This window comes from Passer domesticus, chromosome 1, assembly GCF_036417665.1.
Source record: "Passer domesticus isolate bPasDom1 chromosome 1, bPasDom1.hap1, whole genome shotgun sequence".
In the NCBI taxonomy this organism is placed as follows: domain Eukaryota; kingdom Metazoa; phylum Chordata; class Aves; order Passeriformes; family Passeridae; genus Passer; species Passer domesticus.
The window spans coordinates 20639340-20657747 of NC_087474.1; the positions used below are offsets into that span (position 1 = coordinate 20639340).

Consider the following 18408-nt stretch of genomic DNA (forward strand, 5'->3'; position numbering starts at 1 on the left):
TGACCTAGCTTCATACTTAGTTTCAGACCGGATACATCAAGCTTTAACTATTTGGCTACCAGAGTAGAATAAAAATTATCTACAAACACAGAATGGAAATCTGGTAGCCTCTCCATTATGGAAAGGAAATCCTGAACATAGGTTAATAAACACAGAGAGGAAAAGAAATACAGGTCATGTAAAAGTTTACCAAAAAGAAACATACAGAGGTAACAATATTGGAATAATAGTCAAGCACACACCCTTGCCAAGGCTGTGGTAGTCACAGTAGATTTGACATTGGAAGAAACACCTAGCTTGCAAACAAACTGAAGAAAATCATACAAAGTAAGGTATAAAAAGATGGAACAACTTTACAACATGGAAATGAGGGTTACTGTAGAAAAAGTTTAATAACTCGAGCAAAGTAAAATAAAACACCACCACCACCAATAATAATAATAATAATAATAATAATAATAGTAGTAGTAGTAGTAGTAGTAGCAGTAGCAGTAGAAATAATAATGAAAGAGAGAGAGAGAGGGAGGTAAAACCCAGGAGAAATAAGTGATGCACGAGATAACTGCTCCCCACTCCCTAACTGATGTTCAGCCTGTCCCTGCGCTGCAATCAGCTCCTCCCAGGCAGCTCCCCCACCTTACAGGACATTCTGTGGTAGGAAATATTCCTTTGACCATCTTGGGTCAGCCGTCCTGACTCTGCTCTCCCTGCTCCCAGCTTCTTGTGCAGCTCTTCACTGGCAGACCATGAGACACTAAGAAGTCCTTGACTTACAGTAAGCACTACTTGGCAACAGCCAAAACATCAGTGAGAAACATCAGAAGAAAATTAACTCTATCCTAGCCAAACCAGGACAACGGGCTAGGATACAAACAGCCTACACCAGAATATGTGCAGTCCCACCTTAGTCCCACATACCGTGTAAAGTGGGAGTAAGCACGGTTTCCTAATTCTAGACTCACTGACAAAGGTCATTGAGGTAGTTCAGTAAAGAAAACTATATAGCAAGTGCACCACCTTGCAGGCATTTATCATTGTATTTTCCAGATGCAATTTAAACCAATAAATTTATCTGAGACAAGGAACATATATTCCAGGGAAAATCATCAAGAAATTATGTGGAAGCCTGTGAAGAAAAGAAGGGCTCTGTGTTGCTGTGAACTTGCAGTTCAAGGTAAACTGAACAGTCCAATGGATCTATAAAAATAGCACTGAGCCAAAAAGTGAAAAATTACAGAAAGGTTTGGGATATTGTGTCATCTTGTCATTGTAATGACCTGTGAGCCACAGCTTCTCCCAATATCATGTGATTTAGAGCTATGCCTGAGAGAAAAAAAGTCTGCCCAATGTTTTAACTGAAGAATAGCTACTGACCCTACCTAAACACATGGACAGAGATTAATGTTGCTATAGCAACTCAGATGGGAAGGAATACTCAATGCACCAATAAACAAGCAAAAATGAACCACTACTTTGCAGAATGGCAAGGAGGGTGGTGAGTAATGTTGCATATTTTCCATGCAAGTTTACAGTCTAAACTGTAAATGGGATGAACTAGCTCCAATTACAAACAAAGCAGGATCTTACGTAGGATAAGATAAACTCATAAGCAGGATCAAGATAAACTCATAAATGGAAAATAACCTAAATAGTTTCAGTTTAAACTCTAATTATGGCAAGGTAAATAAGCTAACAAAAACAAGAACGTTATGTTATAAATGTTGCTATTAAAATTTAAGAGTACATAAGGGAAGTCTCACCAGAATTATAGCCAGCAGAAAGGCTTTTAAAAGAAGCAACATAAATTAATTATTAAGTTTTGTCTGAGTGAAGTTTGCCTGTTCTTATTTTTATTATTAATTATGTTAGGTTCAAAATTGTGACTATTTGCTTGCATAACAAGGGAAGTAGTAAGCACCTGCTCTTTATTGATGAAAGACCTTATCTGTAGTGACTGGTGTAGGAAAACTCTTTGGCACCAAAGACAATGGAAACATTAGATACATGTCTTCACTACTTTAAAACTATGGGAAAAAATGTGAGGGCTAAACACAAGCACTTATGTTCCATGATGCCAAAAATTATATTGTGATTTTAATGAATGTCTCTGATTTTAAGGGAATGTATTATGGGTGCTTGAAGTGGCATACAAATTTAACTTGGATATTTTATATCTATTTACTTGGATAAAAATCGAAGTAATACACAACAATTGTGACGGAACCTGGACAACCTGAAATATGAGTAGAAAACACCAAAGAGTTAGACTAAGAAAACCAGAAGTGAAGTAAAGAAAGTGTGAAAACCAGAAGTGAAATAGAAATAAAAATTTTAAAAAAAGGCAAACATTTACTTCACAGCATTTTGTTCTTGGTGTGGTTAACTTTTTTAACTAAAGATTCCAGTTGAGAGAAAATTCAAAATTTTATATATACAAATACTATACAGTTGCAACGAATTAATTAGAGTGCATGTTGCTGTGAATAAAGCATTTACTCTGGTTTTTCTAAGACGGAACAGATATACTGCTTTTATTAAACAGTCATTGCAACACTGACCCAGAAATGGATTTTGTGTGACTGAGTACAACAAACCAAGATTTTTTATGGATACCATTTTAGAGGGAGTAGGAATGGTGACTGGAATTTTGAACACAATTATATAGAAATTTTGACTTATCAAAACTGGAGCATATTATAAGCAACATTCAAACCCCAGGAAATAAAAATACATATAAGTAAATAATTGAATATTATTTATCTGACATGTAACAATGTTACAAAGGAATAAAAATATAGATAGAAGTAGCAAAAGTAATAGTTTTAGAGAAAAAAAAAGGCACTGCAAGTAGAAAGTGCTATTAACATTATTAAACTATCAGTAGACTCCTTAAACAGTAATCACCAACACACATCTTATGGGCAATCAGAGTGTAGGATGACCAAATAGTGTCAACTATTGAAATGGAATAGAGATTTTAGGAGAGATGAAGGCCAAGATCCTATACTGAAGAAGGCATAGAGATGATTGTAAAACAGCACATGAACAGCCCGCATTGCTATTGCCTGAAGAGATGTTATCAGTCACCGTGTGGAAGGAAAGGGGCATTACTGATGGGTTATTAACAGATTCAGGAAGGCGTGTAAGAAACAGAGTTATAGTCACTGCTCCTGTCCCACAGAAATGCAGTGTCTGAAGAAGGCTCCACAATGGAAACAGTATTACTCCTACAGTAGCAGTAGTTACTTGAGTTTGGACCCAAATAGTTAATGATTCCAGGATCTATGACACCTGATACAGATAAACATAATTGTTTCTTTGTATTTCAGTAGAAATTATCAGAAGACTGTGCTTTGTGTAGAGAAATAGGTATGCCATGCTTCTCATCAATATAATTTTGGGTAAACCTTTGCAATGTTCACTTACACCAGCAGAATTAAAATATCCAGAACATCGGCACCCTGGGGATAACTGGAATCTTTATAATAAAAACATTAAGGAATCATGGAAAACTGAGCAAATAGCTAAAAAAAAACCTGTCACAAGTAAGCACCAAGCAGTGAAAGGACATATTGCTTCAGAGAATCAACAACCACTAAGATCAGGAAAGAATAAAGAAACCTCGAATCTACTATGGCAATTTAAGAGGACAGTCAAGCACTGTTAAAAGAATCCAATATTTTAGCCATAAATCATTGCCTGTGTATTAACCAGATGTCTTTTTGTTCCAGCTTGCAGTATGTCTTGTAGTGTGTGACAGAAGACCTGGGGCTATCTGGAGCTATACAATTACAAATAGACCTACATAGATTTTGCAAGAAAATCACAAAACTGAAGCAGGGTGACAGTGCACTTACTTGCTCTGAGGCAGTACCTAGCCTTGAGCCAGCAGAGTGTGAGACTTGTGGGTTCAGAATCACAGAATGGTTGAGGCTGGAAAGTCATTTGGTCCAACCTCCCTGCTTACAGAGGGTCCCCTACAGTCTATTACTCAGTATTGCATCGAGATGGCTTCTGAATAGGTCGTTTCCCTACCAGGGAAGGAGAATCCACAACCATTCTGGGAAAGCTGCTCCAATGCTCATTTACTGCTCACAGTAAAGAAGCTCTTCCTCATATTTAAGGTGCAATTTCCCATGCATTGGTTTCTCCCCGTTGCCTCTTGTCTTATTGCTTGGAGCCACTGAAAAGAGCCTCGTCCATCCTCTTGACATCCTCCCTTCAGATACTCATAAACATTGGTGAGATCCCCTCTCAGCTGCCTCTTTTCAAGGCTGAACAGGCTGAGCTCTCCCAGCCTTTCCTTGTAAAAGAGATGCTCCTGTCCCCCACTCATCTTCATTCTCCTCTGCTAGACCACCCCAGGAGCTCCATTTCTCCCATGTATTGATGATCCCAAAACTCAACACTGCACTCCACATGTGGCCTCACCAGGGCTGCATAGAGGGGCAGGATCACCTCCCTTGCCCTGCTGGCAATTCCCTTTCTAATGCACCTCAGGATACCATTGGCCGCAAGGGCACTGCTGGCTCATGGACAGCATGTTGTCCACCAGGACCCCCAGGTCCTTCTCCTCAGAGCTACCTCCCAGCAGGTCAGCTCCTGGCCTGTACTGGTGTGTGGGGTTATTCTTCCTCACGTACAGGACCCTGCATTTGTCTTTGCTGAATTTCAAAAGTTCTGCTCTGCCAATCCCTCTGGCCTGTCAAGGTCCCTCTGAAGGGCTGCACAGCACTCCAGGCCATCGGCCGCTCCTCTCAGCTTTGAGTCATCAGCGAACTTGCTGAGCAGGCATCTGGCCCTTCATCCAAGTAACTGATGAGCAAGTTAAACGATTCCAGTATTGAACCTTGGGGAACATCCCTAGTGACAGTCCAGCTAGACCCTGTGCCACTGCTCAAAACCCTCTGAGACCTGCCATTCAGCCAGTTCTCAATCCACCTCACCATCCACTCATCCAGCCCGCTCTGCCTGAGCTTACAAGGCATGGGGAATTGGCAAGAATCTTGCCAAGGCAGAAGATTTTCATGAGTAAGTGTCCTAAGCATGACATAATAAATATTTGCTCGCCTTGAACTCAGACAGAAGTACACTAAACCAGCAAACCCAGTAACAACAAACTAGCATTTTGTGACATAGATAATAATACAAATAATATGGAACCATAGAGGGACAGAGAGTTACGGTATAGTTTCACAAAAGCGATACAGAAAAACATTTTCAAGTAATAAAATCTGAAAAATAAGAACTAAGGATGCAGAACAAGCAGGAAAGAAGCCTGGCAAAATCAAAATTATTGGTAGCAGACACAATCCTCTGCTTGTTTTGATTGAGAAGGGGTGTGAAAGATTAAAACTTCAAGAATGGGAGAGGAAGAATGGGGAGAAAAATCATTCACTTAAGTTCTACTCTTACTGAAGAGCTCTTAAATCTGACCACCCCTACACTGGTGATTCAGACCCTTGAGAACTACAACAGCAATCACCACAGCATCCATATATTCATTGCAAAAAGGGATATATTGCTCTTGGATGTGTAGGAAAATCATGTCAAGGTTTGAATTGCATACCTGTGAAGAAAAGGGATCTTACATTTTTTTATCTTCTATTACTGATCAAATGAGGCCACCAAGTGGCAATGTAAATATTTTAAGTCATAAAGGAAAAGTGTAATAACTTTTAATAATGTAACTTTAGAATATGTAAAAAGAATAATCAAGAGATATGAACACAGATCAAATTTTATGTGCCATGGCATAAAGCAGCAATCTCATATATCTCACAAGTAATCTCCCAAGTATAACTTTCAAAAGCTACAGTGTTTAAGTCATGATGTCTTCAAATATCGCTGTCTTACTCATTTCAGGCAAGCAACCTTAAACCAACTTGCAACAAGTTTTAAAACTCAGATTGAAATTTACATCTTCCAATCCTAAATCACAAACATACTTCATATTTCAGTGTTTCATATTACTTTACCTTGGCCATCCCTACTATGATGACATAATTTTGTAAAATTCAGGTTTGCTCTTGTTCTCCTTCTGTTCATGACTGCCACCCAAATATGCTCTAAAAGACATATGGTACTCTGCTTTCCTCAATTCCTTTCACTCCTTCTACAGAACTAAGTATGAGCAGTATGCCAAAAAAAGAAGGTGGGTGGAATTCCATGTTCTAACATGCCCTCAAACCTTTCTTTTAAAGGTACAGATTTTCTAAGACATAAAGATAAGGAATAATTCGAAGGTGCAAGATCTACAAATAATCTGAAAAATTAACCCATTCTGACAATTCTTGTAGGATAAAGCAATTTGGAAAAGTGCAACTACAACTTCAAATTATATCCATCATGTTTCAGTACAAAGATGTTGGTAAATCAGATATTCATAGATACCCAGATATGCTGCCAACAAAACAAAACAAAACAAAACAAAAAGCCCAGCAAAGCAAAAAATAAGCCCAAACAATTTCAAACCATGACACTAAAAAAAGCAAGCGTGTATGCCTCCTATATATACAGAATCACAGAATCGCTCAGGTTGGAAAGGGCCTCTGGAGATCATCTTGTCCAGACTCCTGCTAGGAGAGGGTCACCTGGAGCAAGAGACACAGGAACATGTCCAGATGAGTTTTGAATGTCCCTGGAGAGGGACACTCCTTGACCTCCCTGGGCAGCCTGTGGCCGTGCTCTGCTGCCCTCAACATAGAGAAGGTTGAGGTGAAACATCTTGTGGTTTAGTTATGGTTCATATGCAAAGCCAGGCAGCTGACTAGAATCCATGAGATGTGTTCTGTACTATCAGTACACTCAAAATTACCCTAAAGTGCAATAGTAAAATATATCACATCTCATATCAATTTGTGTTTTGCTCCTAACTGAGGGAGTCCTATGTGATAGTTTGAGACAATTTTCTCCTACTATAAATGACAATACAGTGCCAACTTGTGGATTGATCCTGGTCAGCAGCTAAGGCCCACACAGCCACTTATTCACTTCTGCTCAGTGGGATGGGAGAGACAGAATTGTACTGGAAAAGGAGAAAAACTCGTGCGATGAGTTAAAGACAGTTTAATAAGTGAAGCAAAGCAGTATATGCAAGTAAAAGCAAAATAAGGAATACATTTACTGCTTCCCATCAACAGGAAAATCTTTAGCTGTTTCCAGGAAAACAGGGAACAGTTACTTGGGAAGACAAATGGTGTAACTCAAATGTCCCTGCTTCTTCTTTCTCTCCCTGAGTTTTTACCACTGGACACAATACCATTGGTATGGTTCCTTTTATCTGTTGTGGAATCCGTTGTCCTGGATGTGCCCCCTAACATCTTCTTGCACATCCCCATTGCTTAAACATCTTTGCATCAGGAATTTTTCCCAGTATCTGTCATTTGTTGCAGCTTCTGGCAATTGCCCCTTGTCTGTTTGCTCTGCACTCCTCAGAAAATCTCTTCCTCTAACCACCCACTGGCTAATTGAAGGCAGTAAGATTTTCCCTTAGTTTATTTTTCTTACAGAGAGGCTTTAAAAATTCAAGGCTTACCACAGACTTACACATTTCCTGATAAATTTATTGATCTTTCCAAAGCAGCTGATGATATTCAAATTATTATTTTTTATTCTTTTGAAGTCTTCTAGAACTTTTTTATATTTTATACTTTGATAAGACAGTAGCTGAAGACAAACCATATTTGAAAGAAAGCAACAATTTTTAAGGAAGTCCATTTACTTGAGGACAAAAACTTATTAATATTAGAACCTAAGACTTGGTCCACCAGATAAGTCTGATTTAATCTTAAATCTATTTCAAGTATAAAAACAAAAACTTGAAGTTTCTGGGGAAAAGGTAAAGTGAGAAGATACTTCTGGTTTTGATATATGTAGAAAAGTTCTCCTGTTTTGTTTTTGGTTTTTTTGGTTAAATATTAGTAACTATCCAGTATGTATGTTTAGCATTAGTTCAAGAACAACAAACCTGGCAGCTGAAATTGCTCATCTGCAGAGACTAAACTTACTTCAGACTTAGCTTGAATTGAATTGAAAGTTTACTCAATCTGCATAAATCTCTTAACAGAAGCTACAGAAACAATGGGCCTTAAAAAAATCTGAGAAGAAGAAAGAAACCAGAAGGCAGGCTTTTAATTTCTGAGAAGCAACAATTAACACAAGCAGCATTTCCCCTTGAGAGCTTGAAAGAAAAAGTAAAGAACAACAGCTTGCTTCAATCTTTTACTAGTAGAGACATTTAAAATTAACAAAAAAAAGTATTATTTGTAGAAATAATGTAGAAAGGATATCCTCCTTCAGATTTACCTATGCCTCTACTTTTTTATTATGTTTCTGGAGCAGAGTGGAAGAGAGGCAGAAACAAAATTATGAACTACCTTGCAATGAATTTGAATGGTAATATGCTTGGGGAAAAAAACACTCAAGCAAGGAAGAAGCTTTGCTTTAGAGAAGGCAGACAGTTTACTTACCATTACCTATCAAGTTCAATGAAGATAAAGATTAGGTCAAATTTACTCAGTTACATGTTGAGTGAGGTGAGAACATAGGATATGTTATATAATATATTATGACCTTGGAAGTTTTGGTAAGCAGTAATACTCGAATACTTGAATAAGCAGCAATATAATATATTATGACCTTGGAAGTTTTGGTAAGCAGTAATACTTGAATCAATTTATGAGATATCTTCTGATGAAAAAAAGTTTATATGCTACTACATTTGAAAAAAATAGGCATCTATATGGGAATCTACTTTTCAAACTTCTTATGTCAACATAATTCTTCATGCAACACAAGTGTGCTGGACATACTGCTAGCTTGACAGGAACTGCCAGAAATAGCTTCATATCTACAAGGGATATTATCCAAAGAAACTAAAATCCAACAAGGACTCGCATATCAGTAAAAAGAAAATTTTATGTTTCATTTATAGGAATGGGTAGGTTGGAATTTAACAGATGTATTTATGAGTATTATGTATGTAACTCGGTAGAAGGAAGAATTATGTCAAAACTTATTTCACCATTCACCCTCATTGCAAACAAATAAAGTTTGTAAATCAAACAAAATTATTTTCTTAGGCTGAAAGGGAACTTTCTCCCAAAAAGGAAGCAAATCATGAACTTCACGCAATTCTGTGTCTTGATGCCAAGGCAAGGCTCTACAGCCACAGCTCTTCCACGCACGCCTTAGATCAGAGCTGGGCCAGCTGTAGTTTGGTGGCAAAGTGTATTCCCACTTCATTCCCGTATTCCCACAAGCACGGCCTGTAAAGCTGATCTATTTCATAAAGCATTTTCCAGCACCATAACAGACTGCCCAGGGAGGTGATGGAGTCACGTCCTGGAGGAGTCCAAGAACCAAGGAGTCCAAGATGTGGCACTTAGTGGCATCTAGTTGACACGGTGGTGTTCAGTCAAAGGTCGGACTCCACGACCTCGGAGGTATTTTTCAGCTTTGTGATTCTATGATCCTAATTAACGACTGACAGCATTTCAAACTCTAAAAGCTATAACCAGCGAAGTTCTCGCATTCTAGACGCCAGGGGGCTAAGAAGGGTGAGAACTGACAACAACTGAAGGAAGACCACAGTTTCACAGAGGCTGGGAGAGCCGCAGGGCTCCCTGGGGCTCCGACCCAGCCCCGGCCCCGCGGCCCCTCAGGCGCGCGCCCCTGGGGAGCGCCCGCCGGGCCCTGCAGCGCCGCCAGGCGGCGCCGGCGCCGCGCTCCGCGCGCGCTGATTGGCTGGCGGCGCCGGCGCTCTGCGGCGCTGTGGCCGCCCGGCTGCCGGGAGCGGGGGGGCCGAGCCGCCCCCGCCGGGGGACCCCGCGCGTCCCCGCCCGAGCCGCCGCTGCCTCGGGCGCGCCGGGACCGGGCAGCGGGAGGAGCAGCGGGGAAAGCACGGAGGCCTCCTCATCCGCTTCCTTCTCGTCCGCGTGCGGCGGCGGCAGGCGCAGCATCCTGGAGAGCGGGAGGCCGGGAACAAAGGCTCCGCGCCAGCACCGGCGGCTCCACCTGCCCTGCCCAGCGGAGATGGCGTCCCTCGGCTTAGAGGGGCTCAACGTCTCCGCCCGGAGGAAGAGCGTCCCGTCCCGCAACGCCGCGGTGGAGAGGCGGAACTTGATCACGGTGTGCAGGTGAGCGCCGGGCCGGGCCCTGCCCCGCCCGAGGGGCCCGTTCCCCCTCGCTCCCGCCGCAGCCCGCGGGGCCCGTCCCGGCCCCGCTCCGCACAGGTGGGTCGGGGGCCGGAGCGCGGGGACAGCCCCGGCGCAGCCCTGTCCGGGGCAGGGAGGCCGGTGCCGGCCCCCGCGGGGGTAGAGCAGCCTCCTCCATCCATCCTGACTCAGCTCCTGGGAGCGTTCGCGGGAGGATGTTCGGGGGCAGGGGCTGACCGGGCAGTGCCGCTGCTGCGGGGCGTCACTGGCCCCTTCTGAAGCGGGGGACTGACCGGCTTGTTCCGGCAGCACGCTTGCGTTCTGGGGCGAAAGGCAGCGCTGGACTCGTGCGGGCACAGCTGCTGTAGCTGCCCTTCAATTGACGCGGCCGGGCTCGGAGTTGGTGTGATGAGGTTTAGAGTTAATGTACGGGATGTACGCGGGGAAGAGGCTCAGGCCGCTGCGAGCGCGCCGGTGCCGCAGGACCATCCCGAAGAGGCTGCGCTCCGGGATATTTTTATCTACGAAATCTAGATCAGGAAACCTGCAGTACTAGAGCTACTGTATTCAAATGTCTTTCTTTCTTTTTTTTCTTTTCTTTTTTTTTTTTTTAAGCATCTTAATGCTGAGCTTATGCAAGCTTAGTAGCAGTTCTATGACGTTCCATGTAAGCGTTTGCACTGCTGTCACTGTGGAATTCATGCAGCATTTCCAGGTGTGCAGCAGTGACGTGTAACGTCATGCCAAACTTTTAAATACGTGGATGTGCTGGTAGCAATGGCTCTGTTCAGGCGTTTGTTTCAATTGCTCAGTTTTGAAGTTATTAAAGTAATTTGAATATTATTTGGGAAAGGTTTTCAACAGATTCATTAAGGTTGTGACATAATTTAATTCTCACAAGTCTTACTAAAGTGACAGGACAACTATTAGATAATTTTGTACCATCATCACTTAATGCTGTAGCAGGATTTTTAAAAACCAATACAACCTTATATTTTCCATACTTTTTTTTTTTCTTTTATGGTATACTGTTAGCAGGTTTTACAAAGTGTGACTCTATCATTCATGTCATGAATTTGCTTCAGTATTCTTTCAAATCATAGTATCTGTGTTTGAGTAGCATCAGTACTATTCTGTCTTTTACTGGGCTTCTGTGCTTATCTCTGCTCCTACCTGTGAAAAAGGTACACAACAAAAAGAAATTTAAACAAAGTTTTTTTATCAAACCTGCTGTAGTAGCTTAAATAATAGAAATAGAAGTTGTCAGTTTCGCTGTTGTTACAGAGATGCAGATACTGCTAATCTGCGTGCTCAGGAAAACACCAGTTTTATCAAGCAATCACACAATTGTACAGGATATAAACAGTTCTTTTTAAAGGAATATATTGTATTCTACAGAACTTAGGGGTTTTTTTCTGCCTCCCACTCGAGAAGAACTCTTCTGTATTCTGTGCTGTTACATTGGTTTTTTTGGTTTATTTGATGTCCTTGTCCTGAAGTTTAAGTGATGGTGTAATATATTTTAAAATGCTTAGAAATTTGAGGGAATTCACTTAAACACATATAAAACAAAGAGCTACTGCAGAAACACACATATAAAACAAAGAGCTACTGCAGAAACTGCTTGAGATTGGTGTATTTTTATGATTTTCAGCAAAGTGACTTAATTTTGCTTTTCTTCAAAAAACCTGAAGTTCTCAGTTTGTGAATACACATTAAAATGTGGAAAGAATGTTAAGGAGTAAGGATTTGCATTATTATGATGTATATACATTTATTTATATTTTTATTTTGCCAGTGTAAGAGTATTTGAAATATCTCTGTGCTTTACTGTAGTTACTACACATTTTCTATTATAGAAAAGTGATACTTGTTAGGAATGGCCAAGTTAGTATTGAAAAGTGTAACATAATTGTCCTTTCCAATCAGAATTCTATGAAAATAAAAAATTGTTCTGGTAAAAAAATAGCTCCAGTCAATTGATTCAATCAAATTTGGATGGTATGGACTGTTCCCCAGTGAAGGGGAAAGATCACAAGGAAGATACTCTTCTGAGTTACCATCTGTTAACAGTCTTTGATAATTTAATGAATTACATTTGTTAAAGCTTCAAGCTTTAGCATATTTTTACTTAATAGCTATACCAGACTAAGGTTTTAATCTTTTCTTACAGTGATGATATCTAACTCCTCGTGCAGATGTGTATAGTTTCTTATATTTACAGTTTTGGAAGGAACTGTATTATTTCTACTGAAAGGTTGAGTAGCCTGGAAAGTGACATAATTACTTAAGTTCCATAAACCAACTGCATGTGAAAATGCATGGCTGTGTTTTTGTAACTGCACAGCCATGATTTAAATTGGAATAATTCTCAGGACTTTTTTTGAGTAATGCATGTTCTAAGCTTTGTCTCTCTCCTTACCTGTTTTCCTTTGAGTTTGATCCCTTTCATGTTCCAGTAAGTGGCTCTGAGATTTTTTACTAGTTATAGGTTGTTCAACTTGTTTTAATCTAGTCTTAGATAAGATTCATAGATCAACATAGATACAGAACAACTGAGATGCACCTCGGAAATGACATTCATAGCTTAAACTCAGAATGGTAACACAGAATTGAACAACTTTTAGGAAATATGCTTTTAAACAGTGATTTAAAACAGTGATTTTGCTAATACACGTATGACCTGTTGCTGTGACATTGACCCTTAGCTGAACTGTCTGGTTTCATGATTGCCTTGTTTAGCATAAGACATATTGTTTCATAATCTTAGGGTTTATTCTATAGTAATAGTTTGAATTCTTTAAAATAGTATTTTAATGACACTTCCCAAATAGCAAGCTAAATAATCATGACAAAATCTGCTGTTTTGGAAATAAGTCTATAGGTGTGGGATGTATCCACAAAATGTTAGGCTTTGGTTTGGAGTTATTCAAGAAACTTGGGAGACTTCTTGAGCATCTTGCAAAGCAGTGAAACAAACTACCCTAGAAAGATTGGTTTAAGTCTTTCTTATTCAAGAATGTCTCCATCTTACATAATCCATAAGGTCTTTTTAAGGTTGGAGAATGCGACTATTTCTGCATCTTCTTTTTGGCTCAAACAAGAGAAGATTTGTGACAGAGGAAAATGTGTAATAATCCAAAAACGTTAGAGTTCGTGAAGGTCATTTAGAAACATTGATACTGGAATCTCTCCAATGGCAGTTACTGTATTAAAAAAAACCCCAACAAAATAACAAAAGTCAGGGAGTAAAAGTTGTGGCAGTAACACAATGGGAAATGTTGGATAAAATACTTTTTTTTAAGAAATCTTGAAGCAGTTGGTATTATAGCAAGAGAAGCTACATTACTCATCTGCTTTTACAGTCCACTTGGAAGTTAACCTCTGATGTGTAAGCAGACTGCTGCTCTGGAGTGCAGTGCTGCTGTGACAGCCCAATGGAGAAAAGATGGAGTGAGGTGGTGCTTGGGCTCTTTTCCCAGGTACCAAGTGACAGGACAAGAGGAAAAAGCCTCAAGTTGCAGCAGGGAGGTTTAGATGGGGTATTCAATGAAATTTCTTCACAGAAGGGGTGGTCAGCCGTTGGAACAGAATCCCAGGGAGGTGGTAGGATCACCATTCCTGGAAGCGTTCCCAAAAAGTCTGTGTGTGGCACTTGGGGACATGGTTTAGCAGTGGACTTGGTGCTGCTAATGGTTGGACTCTGATCATAAAGGTCTTTTCCAACCTTAGAGATTCTGTGAAGATGGGAGCAATACAGGGAACCAAGGAAACAGCTCTAAGTATTTGGACCTTTTTTCTTCATAGCTCTTGTTTCCTTTAGCCCTGACCTTTTGTTTCTTGACTTTCAGTCTTCATGTGGCTCCACATAACTGTGCAAGAGTGGGGAATTTCTGGTTTGGAGCCCCATACACTGGAAACAACTTCAATGACTGAGGAGAATTGCTTACTTAGTGCTTACAGTGTAACCTTTTTTCAAAGGCATAACTTCTATATACCCTTAATCCTTTTTCCAATATACATGGTAAACATGGTGAAGTGTGAATATCTAATATGCAAAACACGCTCATGACTTTTAATTTACACTTAAATAGACATTTGCCTCTGTAGTATTTAGAGAAAAAAAGATAACGCACAAGTATTTACCTATGAGTGTTTTTTTTAAATATCAAAAAAATATTTCTAGTGAATCAAATCTTGGTTGGTATATTCTGCTTTGGTGTTATCTTCCTGATTTATAAAAGTAAGTACATACTTGCACTCCCTGTACGTTCTCCTAAAAGCAAATCTAACCCAACTTGACTATAAAGATTTAGGGTTTTGGTGAAAGGGTAGAGTAGATGGACGAAAGTTAACATTTCTGATGTTATGGCAGTAATATGAGCACTTAAAAAGAATACTATTTTTATGATGAGCTCTTAGACTGTATTTTATAATCAGACTCTAGGTATATAATTTTTTTTCCTTAAATACTAGATTTTTTTTCTTCAGTTATGTTGCAGAATGCTTTAAAAATAAAAAGAAAATAAAGCTTATCTCTGATTTTTAAAGTGTTTGTGAAATTGCTCTTAAGTGTTTCCTCTTGAATATATCTCCATTTCTGAATAGGTATTCTATACAATATTAATAAGCAAACTTTCAAGTATGACATTGAATACAGGAAAAATAGGCCTAGCTTTATATTATACTCTACTTGATTTTGCAGTTTATGGATGATCATACCTGAGTTTTATGATGATATTCCTGTGTACAGGGCAGTACATCACACTGCTAACTCACTCTCTATCTTGTGTATGGATCTGTGAGTGATGTGCTGCACTGTATCTTTTTCAGACCTGCATGGTGTGGGAGGACTCATCTTGTTACAGTTAATATTAGCTTAGTCATGGCATTGCTATAGGCATTTGTTTTTTGAAATAAAGGCTTTTTTTTAATCAAAAATTTCTCAGCTCTAATGTAGCTTTGAGGAAGCAACAAGTTCTGCCATTAGAAGAGTCAATAGCAGTTAACTGGTGGGCATGCATGTCTCTCACTCAAAATTGGTTAAAAATATGAAGGAGTTCAAAACTGAGTCATAATTTGGCACTGCAGGAGAAGCTTCCTCCTCCACCCTAATTCACTCCTAATTCCTGTTCTGCAAAAAACATTACAACAATAGATGCCTGCAGGAAAGGTAAAATAAGGAGTCTTTATTCAGAAGTTTACTAAGTAAAACATAATTGAGTGGAAACTCTTGAGCTATGTGCCAATTCAGTTTGAGCACATTAGTTTTGTGCATCAGAAGACTGTGCTGACTCCACTAAGGAGGCAGTTACTTCTGTAGTACAGAGCATTTCAAAATAGTACTGGTGTAAGGAGCTTCATTCCTGCCCATGCCTCTAATGCTGTGCTGCTTCTGCAGATGTGCCATACAAGCGCTTGTGTTGAGATGCTGTGAAGGATATTTTTTATGAATGCATCCATATTTAAGTCACTTCTCCCCTCCTTTCCAGTACTGAAAATCTAGAACAGTTCTTATTGAGCACCATAAAAAGTAGAACTGGAAAAACTGAGGAAGCCAGCACTCACTCAGGTGCAGGATCTGGGAGGAGCAGGAAGAGTGAGAACCTCCTGAGTTGGTACTGTTGACATTTGGGTGTTGTGAAAACTATCTCCTCAGGCTGCAGTATGACTCTATTAATAAAAATAAGATTGTTACAAAAAAACATAGTAAGTGCTTCAGATTTAATACTTTTAGGTTGGAGAAATTTGTCTTGAAACTGAAAACTGGAAGAAGAAGCTGAAGAAAGGAATATAAAAATGGATAATGATAAAAATTATGAAAGCAAAAGAAAATTATTTTTTTGTCATGTATGTTGAGGCTTGAACTATCCTCTGATAAGAATAAAAGTTTGTATAAATGTAGGAGTAACTAAACACAGCAGGCTGGCCAGTTGACTAATTACATCTTGTCTGCATTTTACAATGACTTAATTCAGCCTTTCCAATTTTATGTGTTGGATCATTGAAATTGAAAGCTTTTCCAGCATAACAATGAAGTAATATAGTATTGAATAAGGATTACCCCCATTCACAGGGAAATCAGCCAAAGTGAATGCAGAGTTAACAATGCATAAAAATTCATTGGTTTATAATATGTCTAGATTATTTTTGCATTAGGATGAACTTAGAGTGTTCTCATAATAAGATAAAGTTTGTATTTCTGATTATTGGACATGGATTTTGGGAATAAAAGGAGCACTGACAAAATGTCAAGCAAAAAATGTTTATGATTACAAAGCGAAACTGATGTTGGATGCTTTTGAGTGCTTGTTTTTCTCCAACTGCAAAATAGTTAGAAGATATAGTTTAGATATAGTTTAAAATAGTTTAGAGAAGAGAAAAATAATTTACTAATTTCTGTGTGGAAAGGGTGAGGATTTTTGTTTTCTTTCTGTTTTTAAGGCTTTATGCCTAAGACCAACAGTGCCAATTGCACTTCCACACTATATCTGAACATTTTGTATGTTTCTGTTGCTGTGACTGAACTTGATATCATCAAGGTAGGTTCTGGTTCCTTGCTTTTTTTGGTTTATATAAGCTACTGCCTTGCTATGGAGGACCAGTAATTATTCATATGATTTCTGATTGTCCCATATTTTTTGCTCTAGGTTTTCAGTCAAGACTCTGATTGACCGTTCCTGTTTTGAAACTATCGATGATACTTCCCCTGAATTTAATAATTTTGCAGCCATTCTGGAACAGATTCTAAGTCATCGACTGAAAGGTGTGTTTTGTTATTTAACTTCCTTATTGGTGATGATTTTACCATGAGAATTTGTTTATACAAAACCAATGTGCATCTGTACAAACTCCTTGACGCTGAATGAAAGCATTGGCTTTCTTTGTGGGTCTGTCCTATTGCTGTTACCTTCCTGTTTTTCTGCATTACTATGGAAAAGCAAACTATTTCTGTGAAACATGTTTCCAGTGATCTTGTTGGAAGCCTTCTAGGCTGGTAATTAAGCAAGTGAATGTTGCCATGGTGCTGAGCTCTGTCTGCTTTTCTGCTTTATGATAAGGCTGTGTCCTAAGAGTCTAAAAGACAATTATATTATCTGCTTCAATAGGAGCTACAGAGCGTATCTGGTGCTGCTCCCATTTCTTCCTCCCTTCCTTGCTTTTGTTGCCTTCTTTTCCAGATACTGTTTTTAGGTCCTTTCATTCTATTGCCCCAGCCCTTTAGTGAAACTGGTTTTTTTGCTGGAATGTCCTGAAAGAGATTGCTTTTGAGAAAGGTCAGTTGTTGATTTTCTTCTTGTATCAAGTCAGATGCTCTGGTTCCAGATAATGCCTGTTTGCATTTTCCAGTTGTTCTAGGGGAAGCTGTTTTGCTCAGAGAACAGTGTGTGCTTTAGCAGTAGCAGTCACTAGAAGAGGACTTTGGAAGAGTCTTCTCTTTTCTCAGTTCTGTGTACAGTTTCTGAAATGATTTGAGGATTATGAAGAACATCATAATCATCTAAATATAGATGTGTAATATGACAATCTACTCATTTTCATACTTTTTAATATTCATAACCAAGCTTTGTGAACAATACTGTGTGTAGGCTGACATTTGAATAGCACAATTACTACCTGCTGTGGTTCTGTCAGAGGAGGAAAAAAATGGTGCACAGTATGGTAGAAACATAGGGTTTGTCACATTGTGACAAAGATTTTTTGAGTGATTGTGGGTACTTAACAGCTTGACTCTGCAGGGAAATTGCTCTCTTTTCTCCTCCTCCTCCAGCTTCAGCAATATTTGTGCAAAAGTAATTGTAAATTTTTTTTTGTCAACATTCTTTTGCTTCAGTCTTTTATTCAGAACAGGCAGTACAGAGAAGAAGCCTTGACAAGTTGGCAAATGGAATTTGCAAGTAAAAAATAATTTCAAGTAAGAAATAGAGAAATTCAAATAGCTAAATTTTTGTTTCAGTCTTCCCCTTGTAATTGCTAGGATACTTTTCTATGTTTGCAGAGTTAAAATTACAGGAAAAAAAATGAGAACTTGTGGATTATGTTGCAAATGGAGAATGTTTTGGTAATAAGCTAGTTGACTGCTTGTAATTTTTAAAGATTTTAAAATAATAAGACAGAAATTGAGATAAGACATGAACTATGACACTTCAGATTTTAAGGGGGTATGTATTCTACTGCTTGGGGCTTGAAAGAAATTGTATTTTATTGATGGAATTGACTGATATATTCTGAATGCATACTTAGTGTCAGT

General features: G+C 39.1%; 1 protein-coding gene across 1 annotated transcript in view; it reads left to right on the top strand.

Annotated features, from left to right (window-relative positions):
* The first annotated feature begins 9768 nt into the window (after window positions 1-9768).
* Window positions 9769-18408, top strand: part of RUNDC3B (RUN domain containing 3B) — a 50117-nt gene continuing 41477 nt past the window's right edge. The window contains exons 1-2 of the mRNA XM_064409146.1: window positions 9769-10139; window positions 16808-16923. Coding sequence (XP_064265216.1) covers window positions 10036-10139; window positions 16808-16923 — 220 coding nt within the window. The 5' untranslated portion in view covers window positions 9769-10035. The remainder of the gene's footprint in view (window positions 10140-16807; window positions 16924-18408) is intronic.